Raw genomic sequence first — 18,334 nt, forward strand, 5'->3', positions numbered from 1 at the left:
ACAGAGATTACATAGTTTTTGGAAGGAGTCAGCTGTATACTTGGTTAACTATAGTATCATGTGCTAAATATGAGGAGCCAGAAGGATGCTCTCAATCTGCTGTGGACTATGAGGGGAATTTAGGAAAGGTTCAAAGATGAGGTCATATTTCAAATTGGCTTTGAAGGATGAATAGGTGTTAGAGCTAGAGAAAGAAGTGATGGCATTCCATGAATAGCCTGAGCTAAGGCAAGTGAAAGAAAACACATGGTTGTTGGAAGAATAGCAAGGAACAGTTTTAAGGGTTTAGAAAGCATGGGGGGTAGGGTATGAGATGGTAGGAAGCTAGTGGTGCTTGAACACCAGGGTGAGGAGTTTAGGGGAACAGGTCATGCATTTAGAATGCCGCAATTCAATCTGTGGGTTGACAGGGTGTATTGGTGGATCACAGTAGGATCCATGGAGACCAGAGACTGGTGTGTGTAGGCGGGGAGAGTGGGGAGACAATGGGTTGCAGGATATTAAGCAAGAGATGATGAGGGCCTGAACCAAGGCAGCCACAGATGAGTTTGTTCATGGTCCATATCATCAGGTATGTTGACCTCAGAGTTCATTGGACCATGCCCACCTAGCCTGCCTCTTTATGTTCTAAAATTCTTATAATTTCAACTCCAGTTTAGAGTTCTGTTTTTATAAAATTTCCATCATATCTTTCCTTATTATAACCAGTGGTAAGAAGGAATCTGTATATATAAAGAGCCAGGGTCCATAACGTCCCCAACGACTGAAGGCTCAATCGAACACTGGAAGTCAATGCTGGGTTGCCGTGGCGACCCAACACTGACTGCAGCTGGTGCCCGCCCAGCGACCCAGCACTGACTGCCAAGGGGGCTGCAGATCAGGCCTGGAGAGAGGCCTGCAGAGAGAGAGGCAGGGTCTGATCCACAGCCTCAGTGGCAGCTGTTGATCAGCATTGCCTCTCCCTCTCCAGGCTTCACCAGCAGCTGCACTGTTTCTCTTTAGGCCTCCACTGGGGCTGCTCAGCCCCGCCTCTTTGGTCAGGCCCAGAGATAGGCCCGGAGACACTGACTGGCATAGAAACCGACCAGTCTGAACCAAATCTGGGTGAGTGCCAGGAGCCAATGGCTGCCTAGGAGGCAGAGCTTTTGATGCTGACTGGCATAGAAACTGACCAATCAGAACCTAATCTGGGTGAGCTACGAAGGCAGAACCTAAGGTGGGGGCTGAGGAGGGTTTTAAGGGCAACAGCTGTTTGGTGTAAGGTGTAAGAAAGCCGTTCAATTTTTTAATGACCGGTTTGGCAGTATAGTGCATATGGCTGGCTATCAGTCCAGATATAGGGATTATGTATTTTTGTCTGCCAAGAGCATCTCCTCCTGCTGAAAAAGGCTCCCCACCCCCCATTTAAGCAATCCTATCCTATATAATCTATCTATACTAATAAAAGGGTAATGTGCTAATTAGACGGGGTTAACCAGCCATCTTCCAGACATCCGACTTCCTTCCAGACAAAGCCATGGTGGTGGGGGCTGAGGCAGAGGCACTTAGGGTTGATCAGGCCGGCAGGAGAGTGCAGTTGGGGTGAGATCAGGCCAGCAGGGGAGGGCAGTTAGGGGCCTCCCTCTGCGGGGCGATCCATCAGAGGGAGATGACTGGTGGTGGGGGAGGGGGGAGCAGCATCACACAGATGGCAAGCAGTGGCAGTGGCAGTGGCAGGGGCAGCTGGGGGAAGGAAAGCCCTGATAGGCCCTGATTGCCGACCAGGCCTAGGGACCCTACCCAAGGGATCCCGAATTGCAAGAGGGCACAGGCCGGGCTAAGGAGCACCCCCTCCCCCAGTGCACAGATTTTGTGCACCGGGCCTCTAGTTGATCTATAAAGGACAATGGGCCCAGCCTGTGTGGCACAGTGTAGTGTTGACCTATGAACCAGGAGGTCATGGTTCTATTCCTGGTCAGGGCTCATGCCTGGGTTGCCGGCTCAATCTCCAGTAGGAAGCGTGCAGGAGGTAGCCAATCAATGATTCTCTCTCATCATTGATGTTTTTGTCTCTTTCTCCCTCTTCCTTCATCTCTGAAATCAATAAAAACATATGTATTTTTTTAAAAAGGCAGTGGGACAGGTTCCAACCTCCAGGCTTTCCACTCAATAAAATACTTTTGAAGGTAGTTTTTAATCATCTTCCATGTGTTAAGTGATGTGGTGTCTAATGTGTAAGATTGTGTGTAATAATAGAATAGCTGGAATGTAGCGGTAATTAGAGCAGATCAGTGAAGCTGTATTAGAAACGCACCGCCCTCCCCCTCCCTGTGATCTCTTGGTAACAGAAGAACTGAAACAAAACGTTCATACAAGTGAATAAACTTAAACTTTGAAGAGCAAAGCTGGGTTGGCCTCAAAAGCTATCAGCTCGATCATCAGAGCCTGTCTAATGGTCCATAAAGAACTTGGCTTATCACCAAGTGCTTTGATAGTAAGCGTAGCAGGAAGAGACATTGTCCCTGCCCATAAGCAGTTTATAATCTAAATTGTACAATGTCAGAAATCATTCTGGAAAAATAGAAAAAATGAATCCAGTCAGTACCCTTAAATAGTGATGTGTAAGGAGGGCACCAAACATTCACACACAGAAAGGGAAAATACTGTTAGGACAGGCATTGAAAGAAAATACCCAGGCGTCATTAGTTGACTAAATGCTGATTGAGGAAAAAGCGCTGAAATACACTAAAAATAATACAAGTTTCAAGGAAAATAACCCTTTTGCTAACCTTTGCATTAGTCAGTTCCTTTTTAGAATATTTTTTTTCCTGTTTTAGTCACACTTTACAAGAGTGTGTATAAATATAGAAGATCAAGAGAAGTGTGATAAACATAATTTAAGATGTAGAACATGGGGTTTGAAAGAAAAGGTCAGAGAAATTTGGGGATTAAAACAAACAGACTTAGTTATCTTCAGTAAAAAATAAAATTAAAGGAATATTTATGGGCTAGCCAGTTGAGTGTACCAAGAAGTTTAAAACATGCTCTACCCTTATGGGCCTGTAATGGTCAGGTTTTCATTGTGCAAATGACTTGACTGATCTTTTTTTTTTAGTTTCCCGAGAGCACCAAGTGAAAGAAAATGCATGTTAAGTTTTGGGAGGTATTTTGAATAATCCACAGAGCCTCATAGGGTGCCTCTGGGAAATGAGGAGTTTCCTTCCTGGAGGTTGAGAGGACTGAGCTGAAGGAGTCAGAGCTGAATGGTCTCAGTTGTGTAATTCCTCTCCATTTTAAGATTGAAAGTAAACTTTAGGCAGAGATAGGTCACTGACTGCCCTGTGGAGTGTAAGAGTCAAGAGCTAAAATAAATGTACATTTCTAAGGTTTTAGAGATAAAGAGAAGCTATCTTTCTTTTTCTCTTTTCAGTCTCCTTCAACTCTTGCTTGTTTCTTTCTTAGCAGTATTATAACTTGCAGATGTTTTGTTTGTTTACTCATTATTTTGTCTCTCTCCCCATTGTAAGGTAGGCATCATGAGAACAGGGATGTGTCTGTTTAGTTCTGTACTTTATTTCTGGCATCAACCACAGTGTTGACACATAGTAGGTATTCAAGAAATCTGGTTGAATGAATGAATTAACGAGAGTGGGTCAATGGGAGAAGAGTGCTCAAGACAGTCTGAGGATAATGACCATTACCTGGAAGGGATGCTAGCTTGAGGGTTAAAGAGAGAAGGAAAGGGAGAAGGGAGAAGGAGAGTGAATTCACAAGGCCTATTTCCTGTTGTTGTTGGTACATTGGGTAAAAATGTGCTAAACATGGTAGTCATATAGTGTCATATAAAGAACAGGAGAGAACATGGGTTAGTGCCCAGACACACTAGCTCTGGGAAACAATTCACAATGACTCGTCATGGGTAAAGTTTGTTAATTTTTTCTGAAACAGACAAAAGTTCTGTAAGAACTAAGTTTTCCTAGTGTGTAAATCATGTGGAAGTTTTAGTGGTCATGGTGTGTGTGTGTGTGTGTGTGTGTGTGTGTGTGTGTGTGTGTGATCTGACTCCTTTATTTATATTCTCTGTCCTGGCCTTCAGATGTTTTTTGAGCAGCTTTAGATTAGATTATCAGCATTGGGATAATGGAGCAATTTTGTGGCACACTGCCTCTGTGCTTAGGACTGTTGGACTCCTCGGCACGAGTAACCAAAAAATATCTTGATTTAGTCTAGTCTGGTCTGTTGTAGTCTCACTTAAGGACACTAAATCCCAAACCTTTGGGTGCTTAACTTAAAATATTAGCATATTAACAAAAGGGCCAAAAACCAAATTAAACAAAAAGGAAAAAATCAGCTCTTCTTAAACAGATTATCCTTCCCTATCCTAAATAATCCTACCTTCCAACTTCCCCATGCTGATGGAGCTTTTCAGAGAAGTATTTTCGGACCACAGGGTTCACTTGTAACTAGAATAATATTCCAGGGGGGATTAGAGGACAGTGCAGACAGCTCTATCCCCTAGCAACCCTCCCCCCCCCCCCCCCCGCCCCCCGACTCTCACCACCTCTGTACGCCCTTCCCAGAAGCGCAGGAAATGAAAACAAGAGCCTTGAATCTATGGACTTTTCCAAAGTCCGTTTGAGAGACTTATTGTTGAGGTGGGAGTCACAGCTTTTGGAGCCACCCCCTGAGTTTCCATGGCTTTACAAATCTTTGGAGGGCCTTGGGCTGATAAGAAGCAGACGTTCCTTCTGCTGATATGCCCATGTCTGAGCTCTTGATGTCCTCAGACCCCACGCCCATGTCGGCAAAAGGAATGAAAATAACATTTGGAAGCCAGTTATTAAAATATTTGCCTTGGTTATCTGGTCCATCCTGATAGTAACTGTGTGAGAGAAGCAGGATGGCGCTCTCACTGTCCTTGTACACTGCAGAGAAACTGGCGCACAGGTTAAATCGCCCGGTTTAGCAAAGGGCGGAAAGGGACTAGTAGCAGACGCCATGTCTCTGCTGGGAAAGCAAGCTCATGTGCAAGATTGTCTCTCATGAAGGAGACCTGATGGGGGAAGAAGAGTAGAGAGTCTGATGATGTGAACTTCAGCTTCTGGAGGCCAAGATTCCCTTTCCCTCAGTACAGTAGTGAATCAGTGTGCTCTGGGCCCTGTGGTGGCGAGGCCTCCATCCCTCCTCAGCCAGCCAGGCCTCATCCAGATGGACATTGCATTTGCTAATGGCCAAGTTTAAGTGCTAGAGAAACAGTAAGGTCAACTGGACTGCCTTTTGTGAGCAGGACAGATAAGAGGGGAAGTCCTAAGTGAGCGGAGCACTGAAGGAATTCTTAAATTGGCAGGTGGAGAGGGTGGGAGAGTCCCTGTAAGGCGTGCTTTCTGCAGCCCACCTTCTCCTCCAGGCCAGGCTGTTAAGAGCTGGGTATTTCCAGGAGATTGCTTCTCTGGCTGTATCTGTTTGCTTTCTGATGGAGTATACAATTCACTGTTTTGAGTTTTATAAATGGAATTAGAGGTACAATCTTGACTCAGTTGGACATAAGACCTGCAAGTTGGTTTCTCTTGCACGGAGAGCCCTCTGCTTCACAGTGAATGTTCTGTACAGCCAGGTAGACGTGTCCGCCAGGGGCCCGACTCATATGTATTTGAAAAGGAAGACAAACCTGTATTTTGTAGAAAGGGCCTATTGTTCCCAGGGAGTGGCTGAGGCCAACTTCTTGGGCTCCTTGGCCGACTCTAAAGAAGGAATTGAAGTCAGAATGCTAATCACCGACTAGCACAGACATCAACAATCAAACCTCAGGGAATGCATAAGAAAGTAAACAACAGCGCTCAGTTTCCAATTCTAGAAGAAGAGCAGTAGTGTAAAGGAGGCTGGAGAAGAAAAAAATGTGTTCGTGAGAAAAAAAAAATTCTCTTTCCTGCTTCTCAAATGGGTAGTCTTAGAAATAATGAAATCCTGAGGTACAGCTCCTTTTTTGTGACCAGGATTGGTATGGCTGGCAGCCTCACACTTTTAGAGGTGATCTCCTGAGCTCAGAGCTGGAGCATGGCTGTGGGAATCACGCTCCATTGCAATGGCAGGATTTCTGCATGTGAGCTGGACACAACCTTTTCAGTCTGCATTTCCAGGGACGCATTTCATGCTCTCATTTGCTCCCTCTCGTGCCAAACAACGGGCTGGTGTTGAGAATTTTGTCACCAGGAAGGAGCACTTTCTTCTAAATGTGAGAAATTTTGGAACTGTTGGAACCAATGTGTAGGTCTTAGCGGTGGGTTCGTGAAATGTTCTCAGTTTGGTGTAGCCCCTAACGATTTTCCATTTTGTGTAAGGAGAGAATTATTTTCCTTTCAGTGCTGCCCTCCAACCTCCTTCATAGAGATTCATGTATTCTAATCTGGACCTTTCTTTGATTCAGTGTCATTTTATACGAACTTCAACTCATATATGTGGCAGTTGGCAGAAATGATCTATCCATGAGCATGTCATGGTCGAAAGAGCATTGGCCATGGAGTGGGGAAACCTAGTTCTAGTTCTGACAGTGATGTGACATGTCACTGAGCTGCCCGTGTCACTTCCGAGAGCCGTATTCGCCTGTTAATGATGAGACTGGCTGGAAACAGGGCTAAAGTCATTTGAGTGTCAGCCTTCTCTCCTAAATGATAGCATATGAAGTGACCTTTTACACAGGATCCATTTATAAGCCACTGGGAGTCCTTCCATTTTTCTTTCAGCAGTTGCATTTGTCATTCTCCAAGCCTGATCCCCCAGAGTTTGTTGAGTAGAGAAATTATCCCCATCTAGCATTCTGCTAGCCTTCTCTATGTGGTGAGCATATATCCAAGGCTATCTTTCTTCCCAGGTGACCCTTTGTTTCCAATAGGAGAGAGCTCTCACCACCACATACAGCCTTGATCTCCTTTAACCACAATTGAATAAGTCAGAGCTGGGGTTCATGGGACAAATGGGAGCACCTCAAGTTTAGGCTTGAGGAGTCCTGATGAGAACAATGAACAGAGGGTGAACTAGAAATTTGAAGATATATGAGTTCTCCTCACTGTTGGCTTTTTGGAAGAGTCCTGTCAATAATGGCAGCACTGTTATCATCCAAACTATTGACTGGACTGGGCAAGAAGTTGTAAAAGATTGGAAGTTTGCTTGGGGGCTGGGTTAGAAGTACCGTGGTGCCATACTGTGTTTTCTTAAGAACACTTGGGACTGACGGGCTACATCCCTGGGATCGTAGTCTGGACATCACAGATGATCCAGGTCTTACCTGTCTGTGTGCATCCCCTTCTACAAGCCTGGCTGTGTTATTTTTATTAGCACGGGTACCATTTATAGTCTCCACCACACAGGCATTGTTTCATTCTAGGCCCGTAAAAATTGTACAATGTGACCCTGCCTGGCTTCTGATCTCTCAAGCCAACTTTTGGAGCTGTTAATGCCTTCTATAAACCTGAAACCCAGTGCCGCCCCAGCACCTCTGCTTTTCCGCTGGTTTATTTTTGTTATCCTTGTCCCCACCCACCTTGTTTTTCAGCCATCAATGAGTTTTTATTGAGTTACTCAGACATTCAGCCAGACTCCGTGGGGGAATAAAAAGACGTTGTAAGAAATTGTCCCGGAACATAAGGGACTTAAAACTCATTTGAGAAGGGAAGGCCTGTGCACACGAAATGTTGCCCAGCAATATCAGCCTGCGGGTAGAGTAGATGGTTTGATCAGAGAAGGAGATTTCTCTTCAGGAGTTGTCAGGGCAGGCTGTACTGAGAGAGTGGTCTTGCTACCTGGCATGAAAGCTTGATTTTTTACCCTTTATGTGTTATGTGATATTTGATATGTACATGGGAGATGTGTGAATTATAAAACATAATGAATACCTATGAATTTACCACCCAACTTGAGAACTGGCACATTACCAATACTGCTGCCCTACCTGTGTGCTCCTCTTTCCTCCCACCCTGTCTTCCCATATGAGTTAGCCACTATCTTGCATTTTGTGGGTTTTACTGCCTTTCCCCCCTAAAGTCTCTGTAGACCGCATATGTTTTCTTTGGAGATCTCATAATTTTCTGAGATAAGGAATCTCTGAAGGCCAACCACCAAGGGCATGGTTAATTTTATGTGATGGTTAATTTTATGTATCAATCTGGCTGGGCCACGGTGCCCAGATAAGGGCTAAAACATTATTCTGGAAGTTTCTGTGAAGGTGTTTATGGAGGAGATTGATTTTATAATCAGTGGACTTTGGGTAAAGCAAGTTGCCCTCCATAATGTGAGTGGGCCTCATGCAATCAATTGAAGGACAAACTAGAACAAAGACCGGCTTTCCCTGAGCAAAGGGCATGGGCAGCAAATGGCCTTTAGATTTTACTGTAGCATCGGCTCTTGCTTGGGTCTCCAGGCTGCGGGCCCACCTGCAGATTTTGGACTTGCCAGCCTCCATAAATGTATGAACCAATCCCTTAAAAGAAATCTCTTCATATGTATACTCCTGGATACCCTGATTAATACAGCACATCACACTTCTCTGCATGCCATGTGGGTAGCTTTACAGAATTGATTTACAGAATATTCTTACATCAGCACATCAACAGTATATTTGTCACATGATGGGAAAGCATTCAGCTGATTCTGGCCTAGGCCATGGAAGAGACTCCTTGACTTTTCTGTAGAAGCAAAGCCCGCTCTCTGCTTTTGGAGTACGCTTTCCTCTCTGTTAGTACTATTCCCCCCCAAAGTCCTGTGGCTTTCTCTGGTCACTCATATACCTACCTACCACCCCCTTGCTATACCCCCATCTCTTCCCAACATACACGCACAATTATATCTGTGTATTTGATTATATAGAACCCTGATTTGGCTTGTCACCAGGAGAGACATTTAGCTTCTCTGAGCTTGTGTCTCCTCATCTGCTCCAGGGTTGGGGAGAGTCATCAAACTGTATTTATTGTGCGACCATGTGCCAGGTATTGATCCACGTGCTTTACCTGTTTGTCCCTTGTTATTCGTATAGCAACAATCCCAGGTGGTAGCCGCTGTCATCATGTTCACTTTGCAGTGAGAAAACGGCAAGAAACTCATGGAAATGGAATTTGAATCCAGGCATCCTGACCTTAGATCCCCCTGCTCCTTACACTTTTAAACACATTATAAACTGGAAAGTGCTCTGCAAATGTGAAACAGAGCTTTTATTAAAACACACCTATTGCCTTGGGGCAGTGCGCTGTGCTGGTTGATAGCAGAGACATTGGAGGAGCTGATTCAGGCCGATGGGGTCATTGTAGGAATGTGCTGCCCTATACGGAAAGCTCTGGTTCTTGGACAAAAGGCTTCTCCTGGCCTTCTTGAGCCCCAAGGAGAAGCTCTGTAAGGGGCCTTTAGGACCTGGTGGTTGGTGGGAAGTTGGATCTAGAGCCTCCCCTTAGGTCACACCAAGAAAGCCACTTCCTACTTTGTGTTTCAACGGGCCCTGCAGGTTACAGTGTAGCCCATTGAAACGAGGGAACTCCATACTTGACCCAGGCGAAGACACCTTAGCTTAGAGTGTCAGAGGTCTCAGCAAAGCATGGCAAATACTTGGAACTTCCTGTGCCTGCCAGGACCATGGCAAGTTAAATCACGACAGCACTCTTCAGAGTACCCACTGCTACCCGATGGAGTTGGGCAAATGGCCTGCAGGTTCTTTGGCCACCGTTCCAGAGACCTGGGTGCCCCAGAGAACTGAGCTGCATTACCTAGTACTTTTGCCTCTCCTTTTTCTTCTCCCAACTGTACCTCTCAAGGACGTTGACACTAACTCCACCCATTAGCCTTGTTTCTTCAGTGTTTTTAACTCTTTTTCCGGTCTGGTAAAAAGTGAAATGGTATCATCCTACTCAGTTTCCAGAACTAATTCTCAAGGAATGAGTTCCGTCTTTTCAAGGAGACGAATTCATTTTTAGAATAATGGCAGTCCCTTGAGAGGGAGGTCACACACCAAGAGTCCTAGGAGTAGCTCTACCTGCAGGGTTAGTTTTCTCTACCCCGGTTGCAGAGGGAGCAGAAGTTATCCCACTTAAGTGTAGAAACTTAATTTTTATAGTGCCCTCTTTCCTTTTTCTTCATATACCCTGGTTCCCTCGCCTATACTCTCTCGTAGACACCGCTATGTAGAGATAGTTTCTCACCCCAAATTCCTTTTTCGAAGGAAAGAGAATGTTTGTGTAGCCATTGTTTTCTGTGGGAGACCCGGGCTGTTCCCTCCGCTCACCAAACATTTTTCCCTCAAGCACTTTCAAAATGTCAGTCTTACAAGGTAACAATGGTTTTTGGGTGCTTTTAGGGGCACAGTCTTAATTACTCAAAAATGAATAAAAGAGGAATACTCATCTGAAATCATTTATGTGGCATTTCCTTGCTTTCTTCAATGTCATTATGTTTGAACCAGTAAGTATTTTGACCAACATTTTTTGAGGAAGAATTGTATGGTATTTCCCAACCGTCCCCTGTGGGTGGAATTGCATCACCGAACACTTTTCTCTAATTTTTTTCCGCTTTCTGTCTTCTGTTTTGTCAAGGCTCCAGGACACTCCAGACTTTTTTGTCCTGTTTTTCAGTCCTGGAGCTTTAGCATGGTATCTGTGACTGTGTTCGTTTCCCATCATTCCCCAGCCTAGCAGAGCAGCCTCATAAAAACAGAGCATTTTGCTCAATCTTCAGGTGGAGGTTTGAACCCTGATCCACATGGACCCTCCTCTCTCACTTTTTGGAAACCCTAGAAGTCAGAAACGTAGTGGTCTCATCAGCCATAGGCAAAGGGAAGATTATTCTTTCTATTTGCCTTTGCCCTCATTCCTATTTTATCCACCCAATCCGTTTTAAGGTTTAAAAATGCTATTAAAAACATTCCATGTGTGGCCAGATCTTTTAGCCTTTTAACCTGGTTGGAGACGTAAGATGAAATGCCAACTCTAAAGAGGCCCTGCGTGGAGGCCAGTCTCAGTCCCGCCCCTTCCTGGAAGCAGAAATTTTCAGAGACGAGGATGACATTACTGGTTGTGCCCATCTGTAGCAGTCAGGGGTCTCTAGAGAAACAGAACTAACAGTGTGTGTGTGTGTGTGTGTGTGTGTGTGTGTGTGTGTGTGTGTGTGTGTAAGTATGGAGAGAGAGAGAGTTATTTTAAAGAACTGGCTCATGCAGTTGTGGAGGCAGACAAGCCCAACATCTGTGGGGCAGGCTGGTCAACCAGAGATCCAGGGAAGAGTTGATGCTGCAGCTCAAGTCCAAAGGCAGCCTGGAGGCAGACTTCCCTCTTCCTCGGGGACCTCAGTCTATATTCTCTTAAAACCTTCAGCTCATTTATTACATGAGACCCACACACATTACAGAGGAGAATCACCTTTACTCAAAATCCATTTATTTAAATGATAACCTCATCTAAAAAATTACCTTCACAGCAAAGTCTAGACTGGTGCTTGACCAAATAAATATCTGGGTTCCATGGCCCTGCCATGTTGCCATGCAACATTAACCCTCAGCCCACCTTCCGGGGCTTTTAGGAGCACCGGCTATGAGTGGTTGGGAGCTGGAGGCACGTGTGGAGGAGGCGACTGTCCTTCAGTGCTTCTCTCTCTGCATTCTTTACCTCCTGGATTTTTCTTCTCCTCCTTTCCTAAGTGCAGCCAAGGTTGGGAACCAGTGCTCAAGGCTAGACCTTTACTACAGAGAATGTGAACTGGTAGCATCAGCATCACTCACCAGGCTCTCAGAGATGCAGGTGCTCGGCCCCACCCCAGACCCCCTGAGTCCAGTTCTGCTTTTTGGCAAGATTCCAGATGATTCAGACAACATTGAGGTTTTTGATGCACTGCATTAGAATGTAAGCTAGTAGCTTCATTTTGCTATGTTCTTAATGCTAGAAAAATGCCTAGCATACAGTAAGCACTCACTAAATGAATGATGAATTACATTTGGAGATAGGGGAAGAAGGAGGTGATAAGGGAGAGAAGACAGAGAGAGAGAGGGAAGGAAAGACAGAGAAGACAACAACTTTGTCTGCCAAGTTCCTTGGGCACAGGTATAGTGTGAGCAGGGCCGCTCCTCCCTGCTCTCTGCTCCCAATAAAACTTACAGCCTGGTGTCCAACATCTCATTGGCCTGCCTCCAGCTTGCTGTGCTTTTCAAGGTGATAGCTGACTAATCAGAGATACTGTGATAATGAATTGCCTAACTCCCCAGCCCTGCTTCTTCTCTTCATGCATATATTTGACTAGAGGCCTGCTGAAGTCAATTAACCAATTAAGTAATAATTCAGTAAGACTATGAATTACCTACTACATCCATGGCTTAACATGGCTCACAAATCTAGAACCAAAGATGGAAAAGACTTGCAACTTACTGGTCAGCAGTAGAGACAGTCATTTATAACTAACTCGAGGCAAATGCTGAAGAGAATGTGGGCAGGATGTTGTGGGGGCAGGACTAAGTGTTTGTTTCAGATTGGGGGTTCAGAGTAGACGTCCTGGTGGAGAGGAAAGGAGACATTTGAGTTGGGAACGTGAGTGGCGGGAACACAGGGCACGCGACGCAAGCTCAGGAGTTTGGAGCGTAGCAAAAGCAGAAGGCTCTGAAAGTGTTGGAGCACAGTCATGTCTGTTTCGCAGAGATGACTGATGGCTCTGGAAGCTGATTGGAGAAAGGAGAGGATGGGTGTGTCAGAACCAGTTTGGAGATGATTACAGATAATATACTAGTCAGATGCCAGGGCCCTGATCTTGGGCAGTGCCAGTAGGATGTAAGATGTGGAGCAAGTTTTGAGAAGTTTCTGCCAATGTGGAAGATTATGTCTTTGTTATTTTTGAACAAAGTTGTCTCTGATTATTATAAGTTGGGGATTTATGACAGCTGATTTCTCTCTGTAATTTTGGTCACATTTACACAATGTGACTTTTTGGGGAAGTAAAGGCTTTGAGTTCCTTGAAATATCTAAATTATAAGGGAATAGAGGAAAACCAACCCAAATCAGAGAATTCTATCAGATTTCTTCATTAGGTTTCTTTTAATAATAAGTATTCAGTGTTTCTTCACATAGTAGGAGAGCCCAGGGAAGAACAGTGACCCTTGACCTAACTGTATCAAGCCTACAATCTTGGTAAAAGGGAATCTGCACTCTGATACAGAAAAGTTGAAGAAAGCAACGTCTTGCTTATTACCCTGGTGTTTAAAACCTCGTGGACCCCCTTAGGTGGAGACTAGCTGTGATCTGGTGAATTGAGACTGAGTTCTGTCACACAGGTGCGCTCCCTGAATGAGTGGGACCCACCCAGACTGCTCCCGTTTCTAGACTGTCATTCGTATTAATATTTCATGGAAGTTGGCCCGCTTTGGGCTGACATGGAGGATGTGGGCAGAGCGGGACTGGTTTCTCTCTTTCGTCCTCTGTTCTGGAAATGCTCAAAGGAGGCTCAGGAAGACTGACTCTTCAGACCAGCAGTGACTCCCTTAGACACTTCCATTTCCCTACCTGTGAAAAGGGACCCAGTCGGGAGCACCACTCCCTTCCAGCTCCAAAATTCTATGATTTGTCTTTAAGACAGTGAGTGAAATGCCATCTGAGCTGCTGTGTTAGGATTCGCTCATTTCTTCACAAATTGGTGTGATTCAACTTCATGTTCATAGTGTCCAGTTCTCTGCCCACCTCAGTGGCCTCAAAGCAGTTGTACACAGTTCATACACTGCTCAGCCACTTATCCAGGCTTATGAGTAGATGCCGATTCCTATCTCCTAGATCTAGAATGACCAGGTGGGTTTCAGATCCAAAATTGAGAGGGCCAATGTGGTAAGCAGCGAGCTCTCATCCGAGCAGGTATTTCAGAAGGTGGTGCCAAGGTGCCTCTGGCCTCCATGCACACAGGTGGATGGCATCCCCTGAGCCTCAGGGAAACCCTTTCTTTTCCCTGGCATTGCTCTTCCTGCACCGAGTACCTTAATGTTCTCCAAATTCAGCAGCGTCTGCTCAGCTCCATTTTCTCGCTTTTTGCCAGGAAGCAGGACCAGCTTGTCCTCTCTGCCCTCCCAAGAGAGGGCAGACCTGGAGCCAGGGGGCCATGTTTTCAGTGCTAATGGCAATGGCTTCAGTTCCCTTATTTTATCACCGATCAGGATGTGCAGGCGGTGCTGTGACACAGCCCATAAAACATATCTGCTTCCTGCTGACTTCATGGTTCTGGAGGAGAGGCCTGCGTGGGGATTAAGATAGACTGGAGCACCAAGCAGGACTGCTGTGGGCTGTTTACTCATACTACAGAGAACAGCTATCCTTTTGAAGCTGTAATGCTATGGAGTGTGTGTGTGTGCGCGCGCATGTGTACACTCCGCACTGAAGAGTAAGAAGCATCCTTCTATCTCTAGCTCTCAGGTCTGAGAACATTAATAAAAGCCTCAGCCTCAGTGCCTGCAGGTGATCACAAGACAGCTAGTGAAGCATTCAAAGAAACAATGTCTTTGTCTTCTGGCTCCTTTAATAAAACTTGGGAACGCTTTCCTAAAACCACTTCTTAGAGAATCTAAGTGGGAAGAGTTCTGTGGCTTGCTGTTGATGCTCATCATTGGGAAGTTTGTATTCAGACAGGCCCTGATATTCCCACCTGTTGTTCTGATCAGTGGGGTCTGACACCGTGGGACTTGCTGCAGCAAGCCCTGGCTGTAACTGGTGGAGTCTGGACTTTCATTAGAGAAGTAACGGCCTGGAAGTGGAATTATCTCCATCTCAGCAAACCTCATCTCATGCAAATTGATCTCAAGCCAAAAAGAAAAGAGCAAATAGAATGTCAGCTTTTAAAACAAGCTTCAACAAAACATTGGGGAAAAGACTGTGTATAAATTGGAGAGAGAAAACAAGGCCCATAATCAAAGGTTTGAGACAGATTTGGGGAGTTTCTAAAAAAATAGGGATCCAAAGTGAGCAGTCCTCGGTGTGTGTATTTGAGAAGCTCTTTCTGGTGGCACTGTTGTCGCCCCATACGGTGCACCCTGTGCTCCCTGGTGCCCCTTGTCGCCAGACCAGCTCCTTCCTCTCTGAAGAGCGATTATCCTTCAGACTTGCCTTCCTTCCCTCATCCCCACCAGCCCAAAGCCTCGCACCCAGCTTGACTGCATCCTGCTCCTATTGGCACAGCTTCCCAGACTTACAAGATGTTTTGAAGTGACCCTTTCGCTGGAGTTAACATGTTGGCAGGACCTGCTCCATCATTTGTGGCGCCCAGTGCAAAATGAAAATGCAAGCCCCCTTGTTAAAAAAATCACAAAGAACTTTAGGATAGCCACAGCACGGCATTAAAACAGGCACAGGTGAGCCCACACAAGCACAGGGCCCCTGCCCAGGCCACACAAAGCCCGCCTGATGCTCAGCATCGTATTTGGGAATGAATAGGAACCAGTTTTAGGGCCACGGGACTCTCCAGCCCAGTCCCTGGGAGGGCCTTTGACACATCCCTGACCTGTGATTCAGAAGGAGTCATTCAGACAGGAACTGCCCAGGGTCTGGGCTTCTCTCTCTTCTGGAAGTTGGTGAGGCCGTGCAGAATGTGTTTGGTTAGTGCTTCATCCTGTCGGGCCGGGCAGTCAGTATGGTTTCTCTGGCACCTCAGAACTGGAAGCAGATCAGATTAAATGAAGGGTGTTGAAGGTACCCAAGCCTGGCCAAGCCACCATCCTGGGAGTGAGCCTGTGGGGAGAGGAAGCTGGAGCCTGGGCCACAGGCAGCCATGGTACTGGAGCCTGGGATCCCTGTGCTCCGCCAGGAGGCCCACACCTCAAGTTGGGAGGCACTGCGTGAGTATCGAGCAGCATATTGGGGTGCTTTGGTCAGAAAATATGGTCCTTGCCACAACTTATTTTACAATCACTTTGGGCAATGTAAAGCGTATTAAAAATACAGTGGAACCTCGTTTCTCTAACTTACTTCATTCCGGAAAGCTGTTGGAAAAGCGATTTGTTTGAAAACCGAATCATTTTTCCCATTAGAAATAATGTACATTGAATCCATTCCAGACCCCCAAATGATTCCCTGTTTTAATCTTTCTTATATACAGTGCATGTCTAAAGAACTGTTTAATTTGTAAATAAGCACTTCTTTTCTTAAATTTATCAAACCACCTTCTACCAGCCGTAAACAAATTTTTCATATACTACTGCCTGGGAAATGTTGTCACCAGCTAACCACTTTTCCTTTATCTGATCAACAACAGCTTTTCTACCCATTCAATAGCCTGTGATTATTGTTTTTTGAGCATTTCCACATCCTTAGCAACATCAGCACTCTTGATGGCTTCTTCATGTTTTAAAATTGTGCTAATTGTTGATTTTGCCAGCAACAAAAGCAATCTCTCTTCAGTTGCCTGAGAGACACTTTTTGTTATGCGGAGGTATCAGCATGAAAGGGTTATCAGGTCGAAAACAAGTTTTGGTCTCAGTTTTGGTCGACAACCGAGACATTTTTTTCCTGTGAACAACTTGGTCGAGAACCGAATTGTTTGAGATGGGAGATGTTCAGGAACCAAGGTTTGACTGTACCAACAAACATTAAACCCATGAAAGATACTGGTCCTCCAGGTCTGAGATGTACAGAGGCACGACGTGCTGTGGGCAGGAGAGGGAAGAGATTTTCTTCTCTGAAGGACAGCTGTTCTAGTGTTGCCTGCACTGAGATTATGTCCCACCAGCCCACCTCTCACTTACCAGGGATGGATGGCAAGGAAGGACTGGCAGACAAATAATGAAGCAAGACCTCTTTCATGTTACAGGACACTGAGTAAAGACGACTTTATCTGTGGCCAAAACCAAGAGGCGTCTGTGTGTCTCACAGCAAGAGACTCCAGGTGCCTCTTTGGGGAGCTTGGGCAGAGTCGCAGGGAGCAGCCAGGCCAGCAAGGCTTGGGGAGGAGAAAGGCAAGTTCAGGCCCCCAAATCCACCTGTGGTGGGGCTGGGAAAAGGGACAGGGGCAGAAACAGGGGAATGGAATATGGGGATTAGATTGTCAACAGAATCGCTTCCCCCTTTCTTCCTTCCGCCTTCACACTAGACCATGCAGCTACTTCCCTCACTGAAGTAGGAAGTGGTCTTGCGGAGGGCACGGACTTCTGCTGCCTAAGCTTCCTGGAACCCTCCTGGCCCTGAGTCATGGGGAAGTGCAGACCTCTCCCACCGTGGCCTGGGGCTGCTGCCCGAGGAAATGTCTGGCCTACTAGTCAGAAGTTGTGGACAAGACTAGTGGCAGTCTGTACGGACTGGGCAGAGGGATGGGAGCTGGAGGTTATTTGTGCTAGTGCTGACAGCAGGAGCAAGAGTAGATATCTGAAGGTATTATGAGGGGCTTCTGAAGATGCCATCAGCATGTTCAGGTACAGCCTGCATCTCTAAGAGTCAGAGAGAGAGCACTTGGCACAGCCATCCCCTGAATTAGCATCGAGAGCATCATCACAGAGTTCTGGGTGGAAATCAGAAGTCCTATCAGTGGGGCTGAAAGAGTACAGGTTTGGGGTGGGGTTGGGAGAATATAGCTCTGTGTTCAAATCTTAGCTCTGGTACTTCCTGACTCCGGGACTTAAATTCTCTAAACCTCCCTTTCCCTATAAAATCAGGATAAAGATTTATTGCCAAGGTGTTTTAGAAATAAGCAAGATAATATTTATAAGATATCCAGCAGGGAGTCTGGCACCCTAGAATATAGTAGGTGCCTAATTAATGTTAGGTTTCTTATTTTTCTTAGGAGAGTCAGCATGTATCCAGGCCATGGAAAGCTGGAATGGTGGGAAAAATCAACTGTCAGAATTAAAATGGGGTTCTAGAGATGTGATCACTTTTCTGAGTCCTTTTACCTGAATCAGAATTGTCTATGACCTTGGCATTTTTAAGAGTTTTAATATAAGAAGGATCATAGATTATCTCTGTAGAGATTCTAGAATTTGAACGCTATGCTTCTGTTCACTTGTAGGTTGGACTGACACTGTAAAGTTAGGCTGACTTGACTGTGATAATTAGGGGCTGGAAGAGCATGGAGAATTGAAAACCATAGATAATCCCAGTGTCTCATTTTAGCCAATAACAATTATTCTCCCACCAAGTCTACCAGAACTGCTAACAAGGAGAAAAATGGACTGGTTTGAGTTTCCTCACCTTTTCCTCTCCCCTGCTTATCCTTAGTAGAGGTGCTAATGAACAGTGAAATGGCCAAAAGGGGAGAAGCAGAAGGCTTAGGTAACTTACAAACTGGATGATCAGTTTGAATAATTGAATTAACTCGAGCAGAAAGAACAGACAAATCCACCTGCAATGCGCTGTCAGAAGCTAAATGAACACGCCAG

The 18,334-nt window shown here is 45.6% G+C and overlaps 1 protein-coding gene across 5 annotated transcripts in view; it reads left to right on the top strand.

Moving 5' to 3' along the window:
• Nucleotides 1-18,334, top strand: part of ETV6 (ETS variant transcription factor 6) — a 224,339-nt gene that overhangs the window by 45,518 nt on the left and 160,487 nt on the right. The window contains exon 1 of one of the 5 annotated variants that reach the window (XM_059682209.1): nt 1,083-1,104. The exons of 2 other annotated variants lie outside the window; for them this stretch is intronic. Coding sequence is in view for 1 of the 3 variants with exons in the window: in XM_059682208.1 (XP_059538191.1) it covers nt 15,641-15,802 (162 nt within the window). In the remaining 2 variants the exon portion in view is untranslated. Of the gene's footprint in view, nt 1-1,082; nt 1,105-15,625; nt 15,803-18,334 lie in introns of those variants that run through there. 2 more of the 5 variants (XM_059682208.1, XM_059682205.1) reach the window with 2 other exon arrangements.

The sequence above is a fragment of the Myotis daubentonii genome, chromosome 2 (assembly GCF_963259705.1).
Source record: "Myotis daubentonii chromosome 2, mMyoDau2.1, whole genome shotgun sequence".
In the NCBI taxonomy this organism is placed as follows: Eukaryota; Metazoa; Chordata; class Mammalia; order Chiroptera; family Vespertilionidae; genus Myotis; species Myotis daubentonii.